The following is a 12,685-nucleotide window of genomic DNA, read 5'->3' on the forward strand; positions in this document are numbered from 1 at the left end:
TATTTTCCAGTTGATGCTGGTATTTGTTTGATTTCTATGAAGGATATAATTATATACCAAACCATTTCTATAAAATTTAAGCAAGATCATGAACAAACACTATCATATTCCTATTGACAACACTACAAATGTACCAGAAGAAATTCTATTCCAGAATGAGATTCTCCTAATGCCACAAAAGAGCTAAGCTGCTACTGGGCAGAATGAAAACTGCAAAGAGAACATAGGAAAAAGAACTGTTCTCTACCCTCCCCTCTGGATTCAACATTGAATTTGCGAAAAATTAGCTTAAATGGCCAAGATAATGGAAATTATTGCTATACTTGTGACCTATGAAAATTTGGGAGGTCCTTTTTGGTATGAAATAATAAAATTACTACCATAACAGCAACAAGAACTAGCTCTTATGAACACTTTCTTGCGCCAGGAAAGTCCTGGGCCCTGTCCCTGATGAGCTCAGGTCCCACAGATGTGGCTTCTGAATAATGCTCTAATCTCCGTCTCTACAGGCCGCTACTCCACCAAGACTGGGCCAGCATGGCCTTGGGGCATACTGCAGCGGGCACAGGGAGGTGGGGCATACAGGGCTCTACAAGAAGCTGGTGGCAGCCACGTTAAAGGCTAGCTGTCATTCGTCCCTTCTGTCTTTTCTGTATGTGCTTTCCCCTGACAGAGTGAGACTCAGGAGCCACACTTCCCAGGAAGGCTGTTCTGCCTGTTCTCTCACACTCAGGTGAGATGGGGAGACCTCCCTCCCCTCTGTGTCCACAGGGCCTCAAACACCCTTCTGCCTCTTACCTTAGCATAGAAATGCAGACTTCCTGTCTGTTTTCTCAGTGGGCTGTGAACACATTCATCTCCTGTTTTTACCTTGTAACATAAAAGGTGTCTTGATAGCTGGGCTGTGGGTTTGTTCACCTTCCCTCTAAACCACTAGCCTGGCACAAAGAAGGCCTAATGGTTTGCCTAATGAAAGAGCATGTGAAGCCTTGGTAATCTATCTTGGGGCTATGATCCAGCCTTTAGACAGATTGGTTCAAAGCTGGGCTCTGTGTCCACAAAAGCAGACATTTGTAGCCCCTATATAAGCACAAACCCTGGAAGAAAGAGGGAGGGATGACTACCTCTGAAGGGAGCTAACACTGGAACTATAGCCCAACCATTGGGGACTGAATACAGGACACTCACAATCATTACTTTGTACAGCCTGGGGGAAGATTTTACTAGTCCTGCTTTACTGAAGTGGGATTCAAGTTCAAACAAAAGGAATAACTTGCCCAAGACCGCTGGGCAGCCTGTGGATAGAGCTGGGTCTGACGCGGGTCAGCCTGCCTGTAAAAGAAATCCTCCTCTTCAGCTCTGGGCTGCTTCCCGACAACCTACAGGGGACCCTGCAGCCCGGGCTTCTGGGAGAGAGTTTGAAGATGACCTCAGCTCAATTCTGCACCTGGCACTTACTTGCTAAAAGGTGCTTGGCAACCAACAAACTCAAAGAGTCATGGCAAAGCGAAGAGAGAAATGTCTAAGTGCTAAAGCGGTGTAGGCCTGTGTCCATTAGCAGATAGCTCATTTCCTCCCCTCCTCAAAAGCGAGCACTGCCTCCAGGATGGCGAGCGCACCCTCTCTCCAGTCTTCTAGGGGAAAACAAGAGTCCTGTGTGGAAAACCTGAAGGATGTGAGCCAGTTAGCAAGTCAGATAACTGCACTCCAACACACATGCCCCAAGACAACCACACATGCAGGTGGCTTGTTTCAGCATCCCTCCGGCTGGCATCCAAGTATGGGCGGAAGACAAACAACTGAGGGAGGGAAAGGGAACAGATCCAGAAAGTGTTCCATTACAAGGTTTTCAAACCAAACAAAAAACAGCACAGCATTTTATCCTTGTTCAGCACGAAGGGCCCATCAGGACAAGGCTTAGTGTCATCACTTTCCTCCATCATTCTATTATAAATAACTAACTTGTGATTTTTAAGCTTGAGGAGAACATGAATTGAGTTTGCAAGCTTTGGCACGGGTTACATGGAAAGGTGGGACCGGGGGCTTCCTGGTAAATCCTCTCTGGGAAGGGTTTTGTCTGATGTCTCTCACACAACTGGCACACATACTGCCCAGCTATGAGACTGGCAGGTTCAAGAAACCAAAACGTATGTCAAGTACATACTTCTTAAACTACCAAGATAGATAGTAGCAGAACATAAAAGACAAGCCATCCTCATACCAGCACCACTACTAATGAGACCAAAAGCATACTGAGTATGTATGTTTCTGGATGGCCAACAAGTCAAAATCAAAATCAAATAAGGAATGAGTCCAAGGTGTTTCTGGCAAGACTTGCCCAGGTGGTACTGTGTGTGTTCACAGCAGCCTCGGATATGAACATACAAGTGAGCACTTTGCACTGAGCATGTCCTCATCCCAGAGAACGCTGGGTGCAGGTCTGAGACTACTGTGTGTTAGGAGCCAGTATTTTTACTGCACACATAAAGCTTTCTGCTCGTATGGAAACATAATGGTTTAATTATGGAAAACAAAGACCGTCAATATTTTCCTACTGCTATTCCTTAGCATCTAAGTATTGATTTAGCGTATCTTTTGACTGCATTGTGTTAGGATGTTTGATATTAAAAACTGCTGTTTGAATTGCTGACTTGGGCTTCATAAAAAGTCATTAAGTGAATTTTGGCTTGGGATTAAGAGAGAATTCCCAAGAATTTCTGAAATGGCCCTAAACATTCTTCTGTACTGTGTGTTTATGTGAACTGGTATTTTCAGCACCGGTGATTATAAAACCTAAATTGTGAAAAATGTTGAAGGTGCTCAACATCAAATATTCAGACAAGATGTGCATCCATTTTGTAATATACAAATTTGTTTTCATATTTAATAAATGATAAAATTATATGTATACAAAGAATTGTTTTAAAATAACTTTATGATTTATTATCAGTAAATACTGACAGTTATATGAGTGTGTGCATGGGCATGCAGTCCCTGTGGAAGGCGTGTGTTTGTGTGTGTGTGTATGTGCATAGACATGTAGACCCTGTGAAGGGTGTGTGTGTTTGTGTGTGTATGCATGTGCATGGGCATGCAGTCCTTGTGAAGGGAGTGTGAGTGAGTGTGTATGTGCATAAGCATGTAGTCCCTGTGAAGGGTGTATGTGTGTGTTTGTGTGTGTATGTATGTGCATGGGCAAGCAGTCCCTGTGGAGGTGTCAGCTACTTTGGAGCCCGAGTTACAGGCAGTTGTGAGGTATGTGAAGGGGGCACTGGGAACCAAACTCTGGTCCTCCCCAACAGTGGCAAGTGTTCTTAGCCACCATGCCATCTCTCCAGCCTCTAATGTTGACTTTCTATGCCCATGTACCAATTTCACGTATCCGGGATTGCATAAAAATTTAAAGCAGCTCTGCTCTAGCACACTTACAAAGTATGATGCCTGGGGTCAGAGTTATGTACTGACACATCACAAAATAGCATTTCCTAATAAGACGCACACACTGCGGAAGTCAACTCAGCCCTTCCAGTAACTCAGGAGGGTGAGGAATGCACTCGTTCTTAGAGATTAAGGAACAAGTTTGCATGGAATATTACTGAGCAGCTTCTTCAGCAGAAACACCAGCCAGACCACATGGTAAGAAATACAGATTCAATGATGCTTTGAGGTACTGCCAGACTTGACGGCAGCCGCAAACACCATGTGGATACTACATAAGTTCATTATTGACTCGCCCAATACCTACTGAACACCTGTCATGCACCATGAACTGTGACAGACGCTAGAAATGCCTAACAACACTTTCACCAAGTCACTGCCGCCCAGCCTTCACAACCTGTGCGATCTGAGAGGGTAACATTACATTTTCACGGCTGTGAAGAAATACCTGCGGCCAACAATTTAAGGAAAGAAGTATGTATTTTGCTTCACAGTGGCAGATTTTGGTCCACACTGGTGGGCTCCATCACTTCCAGGACTAAGCTGAGGAAGTACATGTGGGTGAAGGGTGTGGTGGAGCAAGGCTGCTCACCTCACGGCAGCAGCAAAGTAGAAAGAGCCAGAAGGAGAGAAACAGGAACCAACTTCACCCCACAGAGTACTGAGCTCCAGGGACCTCTCCAGTCAAGCCCCACATCCTCACATTTCCAAAGCCACCAGTCAGGGCCCAAGCTTTCAACATATAAACCTGTGGGAAAAGAGTTCACATTCAAAATGAAAAGAGCTAAATAAGAGTCCCACTGCCATGATAACTTGCCAAAGCATCAATGTTATAACAAGTCAAGGTTTTCTGATTAAGAACTCTTGTAACTATCCCAGCAAAACAAACGTGCAAGCTCTTGATGCTCATGGGAGCAAAGACTAATAGCAATGACCCTGGGAAATGAGGTTTGTGATTAGAAGTGGAGGGGGTCTGAGTTCTCATTCAGTTACCCACCCATTGTATGCTCTGCTCATAATTTCACTGAGGCTCAAAGTCTCTATCCTTTAGAATGGGAAATAACCCAGAGGGACTATTGGAAGGCTCAAAATCAATCAGATGTGTAGAAGCCTTCCTGTAGATGCTACAACTGTGAGGGATGACTGGAGTCCTTGCCCTTGCCACTGTCTCCCTTCCACAACAAGTGTCCTCTTCTCTAAGGCCCTTGCTCTGTCACCTTTAATAATGAAATTCTCTTGTCTGGTGGGTCTTTGTAATTGCTGATGAATTCTGTGACTGATACCTGCACAAATCGTCATTACCCCCATGCCCATTTTCCCCTTTCCTAAAACTAGAAATTTGCTAAAAGCTGGGCATGAACTGGTTCATTTACAGCTGTTGAAACTCTGGGAGGAATCAAGAACTGGGCTCAAGGAGCAGGTATTTAGGGCTGCAGAAAAGCTCAGGGAGGTGATGGGGCAAAGATGGTATAATGGGGGAGAGGGTTCAGTGGGGACTTTATGAGGTAGAATTTACAGTTTAGGATTAATTGCACATGGGGAATTGTAGAGGTAAGGGTGGGGTGGCTTCTGTGGTGGTGGCAGGTAGGGTGTGAGGCTACTTGGACTGCAAGTACAGGGGAGTTGAGCCAGGGAAGAGGAGGCCTGATGAATGTGGGAGTATCTTTAGGTGATTAGCTGCACCAACCTGGGCTTGGGAGACTGAAGAGGTGAAGATCTGGGAGCCAAGGACAAATGGAGGGCAAGGGAACACGCAGGCCAGTGTTGAGAGGGACTGGTGCCTCTGATCAAAGTGAGCAGGAAGGCTGAGGGGAAGGCAGAAGCAGGGAGTGTGGGAGGGAACCCAGGAAGAGCAGATGCTGCAAGACTGGCATTCTACCATCTTTCCTGTGCACACAGGACCTGCCATGGCCTCAGTGTCTCCCCCATTTTAACCACAGCATTAATTCCATCCAAAGTTGGTACCAAAGGATGCATGTCATCTTGCTGTTCCAGGAGTCTTTAATGATGCTTCCTTTTCCCTGGGCTGGCCAAAGTCCCCTCTTGTCTGACTGAGGAGAAGCCATGCCCTTTCTCTTCTGACCCTGGCATGATCTGATGAGTGTCGTGGAAGCCTGGCCTGCTCTTTTGTTTTCTTAGAAGTCTAAGAGGCCTCAGGCATCAACATGATTCCTGAAATGTGGAGTCGATTGAAATCTCTTAAAACCCTTCCCTGACACCAGAAAGTCTTCCTCAAGCTGCTGACCTGCTATCAAGCACTGTCACTGTGGATAAGGTGGAAATGCACGCACATGCCCAGCAAGCGTGCTGCACACCTACACTGCTTGGGAGCTCACCCCCTCAAAGCTCTTAACAGCCTCCAGGGGAACCATGTTAAAACAGCGCAATTAACTAGAACGGCTACAAACTCAATAACTCACCTACCTAATGAGGCAATACAAGGAAAATTGGGCCTATTTTAATAAGAATTTAAAAGAGAGCCGGGAAGTAAAGGTCAGATGCCATTTCTGGATCCCAGCTCTTTTCTCTTCCCTGTCTATGCTGGAGTAGTTAATACCAAGGAGATAATACACACTGTGCAATTCTTTATAATTCCAAGGAGGCAGCTAGTCATATTACTGCACTCAAGGGCAAGTGAGTCTTTCTGACCCATCCCCCCAACACTAAGTGCCTCCCCAGATCTATTTCTGAAGGTTTTATTATGCAAACCTGAATGGATTTCAATTACAATAATTCTTTTCCTTCTCCACCCTGACTCATGAAAGAGAAACTCAATTACCAGCAATTTGAGGTTATAAGGGCAGTTTTGTTTTCCCCTCCTCTCTGGAGTCTTGGCAGTCTAGAAGGTTCTCCTTTCTCACCCCCTCCTGTTGCCTGAGGGGCCATAGCTGGTTGGACACCACTTTGCAGCACGATCTCTCCATCAAGAAGGAGCTTTCCTAGGGGCCAGGAGATGGCTCATTTGGTAAAGTGCTTGCCATGCACAAGGATCAGATTTGAGTTTGAATCCCCAACACTCATGTAAAAAGCCAAGCGTGTGGAGCTTCCCTGTAATCCCAGTGATGGGGAGGCAGAGACAAGTGGATCCCTGGAGCCAGGAAATCTTGCTGAATAGGCAAACTCCTGGTCCAGTGAAAGACCTATCTCAAAAATTTAGGTGGAGAGCAATGGAGACATTGACCTCTGGCCTCCACATGCACCTGCATAAACCCAAACATGCATGCATGCTTATCAATCACACAGCCCTCCCATTCTCACGCTCTCCCCTTGACTTTTAGAAAGGATGCATTCTGTGGTGGCCAAAATTGCGGGCAATTTTGCTGTGGGACAGAGCTAACACTTTTCAAAGCTAACTATTCAACTGTAGGGTCTATGACAGGAATATAAAGCCAGCCCTCAGTATCTTGAGGAGATTAGGCACAGGCTGCCAAAGATACCAAAATTTGCAGGTGATGAGTCCTTAAATAAAATGGCACAATATATGCATATAATTCAGGAACAACCCCCCATATTCTTTAAATCATCAAGCCAGGCATGATGGTACACACACTGAGGAAGAAGAAGAGTTCAAGGCTAGCCTGATCTACATAGCAATTTTAAGTCAGTCAAAGGTGCTTGTCTCAAATCAACCAACTAACCAACCAACCAACCAACCAACCAACCAACCAATCAACCAATACCTACTGCAATATAAATGCTGTGTAGGACAGTGTTACACTATATTGCTTGAGGAACAACAACCACACCCTAAAAAGTCTGCACGTGCTTAGTACTGACAATTCTTGCTACTCACATTCTCAATCCACAGTTGGTGGGACCAGCCCACAGACGTAAAAGCCCATCAGAATGGCAGTTTCAGGATGTGTGTCATTTCACTTGGTCCTTATGAGCAACCAGAGGGAGATTCTAGACTCATCATTTTATAGACAGGGCAACTGGGGCTAAGAGAGAGAATTTAGGAATGCGCCAAGGATCACATAAGATTAGCAGTAAGGCACCTGTAACACACCAGGCTAAACTGTCACTGCAGTTGCTCTAAACAGGTCCTGAGGTGACAGGGCTGAGATGACCCCAGAATGTGTGACAAGCCCAAAGCTTGCTAAGAAAGAAAAGGGGAGGCCCAGGTAGCATCCAGACTGGGGAACTAACTCCCTGACCACGATGCTTACTTAGGAATCTAATCGCAGCAAGAAGCTGGTCCTGGGTGAGCCTTACCTATGACGAAGTTCTGTGCACACAGGGCCCTTGAGAGAACAGCTACAGAGGGAGGCCTCTACCACCATCTCAGGCCAGTGTGACAAAATCCAACGTGCCTAGCAAAGCCCCTATTTCCACTGCAGAAGAAGCTGGATGGAAGGCCCCTATCCCAGGCATGTGTCACTGACAACCATCAACGCGAACTTCAGCCAGCTGTATGACTTCTGCTTCGCACAGCTCTGGGGAGAGCTCAAGCCTATGCCTGAACTCAGGGAAGTCTTCCAAGGTAGTTGCTAATGTAAGCAGGCACCAAACATTGTGCGCTTATTATACAAAGAGCACCAGGCTAGACAGTGGGACCCAGACACGACAAGCCCACTGATTCTTTAAGTTAAGTGTTAGGGGACCAAGACCTAGAACCGAGATCCAGTAGGTAGGAGGAGCTGAGTGCTGGGGTGCCTATTCTTCCGACTAAGGATGGAAAGGACGACGAACTGGCAGCCAGGACATCGATGAGAGTGAAGTACTGCGGCAGAGGAAGGGGCACGGGGAAGCCTGAGAAGGCCCTAGTCACAAACATTCCTAATGGCAAGAGTCTATACCAGAGCACAGCACATACACCTGGTGCTCTTGTATCAGACAGGCATGGACAGTAACGAGAGCACAGGACTTACCCAGGGGACAAGGCAGGGCAAAGAAACCTGGCATGATGTACCCTCTCCCTACCATTCAAAGTTTAGGGGACAGTTTGCCAGGACAAAGCAGCAGGCGGGTGGCAGAAGACACAGAGCAGTGCTTTCTCCTTGGTCTCCCTTCTACTTCTGGGTGCCACTGTGTGTGGGATGCCAGCCATTACAGCCCACCATGCCTTCTAGGAGCTGTCTTCCCAAGCCATTTCCCCACTAATATCATGTTATCGAGTTCCTAACGCGGGCACTCTAAAGGCAATGTACTGTCACCGGCATGCCACTGGGCACATTTTTTTCAGCAGGAAAAAGGCTGCTCACTGAATCTGTAACTTCTTTCTCTTCTTAGAACCCTGCACATGAGCAAGAGCTGGCTCAGGGTTGTTTGCCTTCACCTTCTCTCCACACATGCTCAAAGCCCAGTGTCAGGTCTCTCAGTAGAAGCCAGCACATTGGCCACACCAGTGTGAGAAGGTGGCCGGCTTATGAAGCAGTGTTGACAAGTACAATCTGGTCCTCAGAAGCTGAAGGTACAGACATCACAGCTTTTAGTTCACTAGTCTCAACCCCTAACTTTTTAGACCAGGGATCTGGGTGGGGGCGGGAAGAGGTGGCTCGGTTGGTGAAGTGTTTGCCTTGCAAGCATGAAGACCTGAGTCTGATCCCCAGAACCCATGCAAAACGTTAGTCAGGGTGGTACTTGTACTGGAGTGACAGAGAAAGGAGGCTCCTGGGGGCCCACTGGCCACACCGACTTGGCCAAATAACTGAGTCCCAGAGCAACAAGAGACTTGTGGAAAGCTGTTGAGGAACACATCAAGTTGTTCTCTGACCTCTGCATGCATGCACACACAGCTGCACACACATATATGCACATAAACACACAAAAACTCTCACACTGGTCCCTGTGTGAGCTGATTTTCTCATGAGAATAAACAAGGATAGCACCATCTTCACCAGCTGTGAGGCCTAAATGAAAATGCAAGTAACAGCACAATCAGAATCTGGCAGGGCAGTGAACAGCGAGTGCTACAGAACTATCTAGATTTCCAGAGGCCCTCATTTCTTCTCCCAGGGCCTCTTTCAGCTGAGTTCCACCAGGGATAGAAAAAGGGCTGGCAGCAGGGTTAACTCGTTTACAGCTAGCTTGGTCAATATCTGACCGGAACCTTGATGAGGTCTCCAAGTTGCTGCCCCTCGGCTCTCCACTGCCTCTGGAGAGCTGATCTGATCACTAGGGTGATCTCTGAAGACAGGTCATATCACCTTCCCTTCAACTACTCCAAGTTTGGGGAGACAAAACCAGTCAATCTGAGACACAGACAGGAGGGTGAGGGACACAATAGATACGCAGGTGCCTAGGCCAGCTCTAGCGGTCACTGAAGGAAGTCACCCAAACCATGGGACGTATGTATGTTTCTCTGGACAAGACCCACCGAGTTCTCATAACAGCTCAGGCTCCCATCTTTCACACTGCTTCCTGTCTCTCTGCCCCTCCTGCACTTTAAAATAGCCATCCGACCATGTAAATTCTCAGAGCGAGTGTCTGCTGGCGTCCAGCGGAGCTGTCAATGCCCATAAATCGAGGCCTTCCAGACTGCACTGCAGCTGTTTACTGGGGGAAGGGTGCAGCGGCCACCACAATACCAGGAGGACACTGGCCTGGCGGTAACTACTCTGTTACAGCCTCACAATTCACAGCGGCATTCTGCTAGGAGGAGGCTCCATCAAGGAGGAGAAACATAAAATGGGGAACCTGGGCTGTAAATAGTTTATTCCAGCAATTCCTGATGTTGGCTGAATCATACTTTAATACAGAAATACACGAAAGCACCACTCCGGAGGTGACATGTGTTGCCACCTCATTACTCTTTCCTAAAGGGTCTTCCATCAGAGAGACACCTCACCACAAATTACAGCGAAGAACACAAAACCTCCTCACACACTCAGACAGGCCAGAGAGAGTGGAACCTCCAGGACTCAAACAAACACAGACAGGGCCCATCCCTGGGCTCTGGGCTGCTTTGCCATGAAGGGAACAGACTCACCCGCCTTTCCCAGAGGCCCTGGCAGTCAACCCTACCTTCATGTTCCTTCTCTGTGGTTCCCACTTTCTTGATCTTCCGGGGAGACTTCATAAAGAGTGGAAAGATGGTCCGCAAGCCAAGAATGTCAACAAACTTGTGGCAGTTGTCTGTGCCCTCGGGCCCAATCATGGCATGGTCCAGTACCTTCAGAGCACTGCTCCGGGAGATCTTCTTCTCCCTGAGTATGAGGTTCATGAGCTGAAGGCCCTCGCCCTTCAAGAAGCGCTCGCGATTGGAGCTGAGCATCAGGCAGGAGCAGAGCGCATCAAACAGGTTCTCCATCATCTCCTGCTCCTCCGCTGTGCTGGGGTTATGCCTTTTAAACACGGATAACTGCTGCAGAAGCACATCGATCCCGTCCAGCTCCCCCAGCAGCTCCCTGTTTTCATCATTGTCCTGGAGCAGGATGGCCAGCACTTCACTGCAGTACAGCTTGTTGGCATCGAAGGGCATCNTGTGCAGACCTGGTTATTCTGGAACTCTCTATGTAGACCAGGCTGGGCTTGAGCTTCTACCTCCCAAGTGCTGTGATTAAAAGTATGCACCATTATGGCAGCTAAAGAATAAAATCTTATGGTGACACAGGATAATGTTCAAATTTCTACATGAAGTATCATGACAATTCCGTGGGAAAGGCATCAGAAGACTGGAGAAGCAGATCAAAGTGAGGACTTTCAGAAGTCTTTTCCCACAGCTTTACTAGATATATTCCACACCAGTTAATGTGCCCACCTAAAGTATACAATGCAATGGTTTTAGTGTCCTCACAAATGTAAGCATCCCACAACCAACCTCAGGGCATTCTACCACCCTGTAAGAAAACCACCAACCCTCTGACTGTTCCTCGTCTCCCTTCCCTGGCTCCTGAGCTCCAAACAGTCACAGATCTATGTTGTCTCTATAGACTTGCCTACTCCAGACATTTTTTTATTTAAATTTTTTTTCATTTTACATTTTAATCCCAGTTCCCCTCTCTCTCCCCTTCTTCGCCCCCCCCCACCTCCATCCACTCCTCAGAGGAGGTAAGGCCTTCCTTGGGGAGTCCAACAAAGTCTGGTTTGCCAAGTTGAGGCAGGACCAAGTCCCTCCCCCCATATCGAGGCTGAGCAAGGTATTCCACCATAGGGAATGGAATCCAAAGAGCCAGTTCATGTACCCAGGATAAGTCCTGGTTCCATTGCAATCTACCCCTTCCCCAGCAGAATCAGGCCACATAACTGTCACCCACATTTAAAAAACCTAGTTCGGTCTCATGCAGGTTCCCCAGCTGTTTAGGCAAATGCTATTACATGTGATCTCCATAGTGGGCACATCATTTCATATACCCATTGGAGACAGAGACTGTACTTTCGTTTTCCAGTTGGCCAGACTCGAATAATCACATAGAAACTATATTAATAACACTGCTTGGCCAAAGGCTCAGGCATATTCCTAGCTAGCTCTTACATCTTAAATCAACATATTTCTATGAATCTATGTAGCCATGAGACTGTGGCTTACTGGTAATGTTCTGGCATCTTTCTTCTTTGATAGCTACCCTAACAACTCCCATCAGTGCTGCGGACTGGTAACCAGACCTTCAGTACGTACATCAGTATACAGGCCCCTGGAGACCTTTAAGATCTAAAAGTAACAGGAGAGTACTTTCCTACAATATTACATGGTTTCACTTGTTTCCTAACTGGGCAGAGATGGCCAATCAACCACACAAATGCACAGTGTTTCCTGAGCACCTACTCAGCACTGAGGTAGACACTAAGACATGGCTTCTGCTCCAAAAAGTGGCAACCACTTGGGGAGACCAAATGAACGTGACACCACCAGGAAAGTGTCCCTGTGTTAGGTCCTCTACAAGACCCTCTGGACACCTTTCCTGTCAAAGATGAAAGATGTCACTGTGCCCTGCAGATTACATTCTTACCTGTAGGAAGCCAGGGGACATGAAAGTGTTCAGAGAAAAGCAACAAGAAAAACCAGGGTGCGCGGCCGACAATGCCACCACTCTTCTCCTTACCACAGAGGAGCGGGCAGTCAGACAGTCAGCAGCCCACCGCGAACTCAGGCCTGTTCAGACATTGCTACTGGAAGCCAGAGGTTTCTTGTTTTTAACAAATTCGAGGAAAGGACAGTAAAAATAACTTAAAGGCCCCAAGCACTAGGAATCATGTTCAAGATGGTAGGAGGGAGGCAGCAGCTCATCTGTGAGAAACCAGTGGGGTAGCAAATGGCAGGGGGTGCCTGTCAACAGGGGGTGAGCGGTGGCACCGGTGTCAGGGC

The 12,685-nt window shown here is 47.2% G+C and overlaps 1 protein-coding gene across 2 annotated transcripts in view; it reads right to left on the minus strand.

Moving 5' to 3' along the window:
* Positions 1–12,685, minus strand: part of Ctnnbl1 (catenin beta like 1) — a 145,953-nt gene that overhangs the window by 43,241 nt on the left and 90,027 nt on the right. Inside the window, exon 11 of one of the 2 annotated variants that reach the window (XM_050151068.1) lies at positions 10,405–10,586. In XM_050151068.1, coding sequence (XP_050007025.1) covers positions 10,405–10,586 — 182 coding nt within the window. Of the gene's footprint in view, positions 1–10,404; positions 10,873–12,685 lie in introns of both variants that reach the window. The other variant, XM_050151069.1, reaches the window with a different exon arrangement.

The sequence above is a fragment of the Alexandromys fortis genome, unplaced genomic scaffold (genome assembly GCF_014885135.2).
Source record: "Alexandromys fortis isolate MF-2015 unplaced genomic scaffold, M_Fortis_MF-2015_v1.1 scaffold_27, whole genome shotgun sequence".
NCBI classification, from domain to species: Eukaryota; Metazoa; Chordata; class Mammalia; order Rodentia; family Cricetidae; genus Alexandromys; species Alexandromys fortis.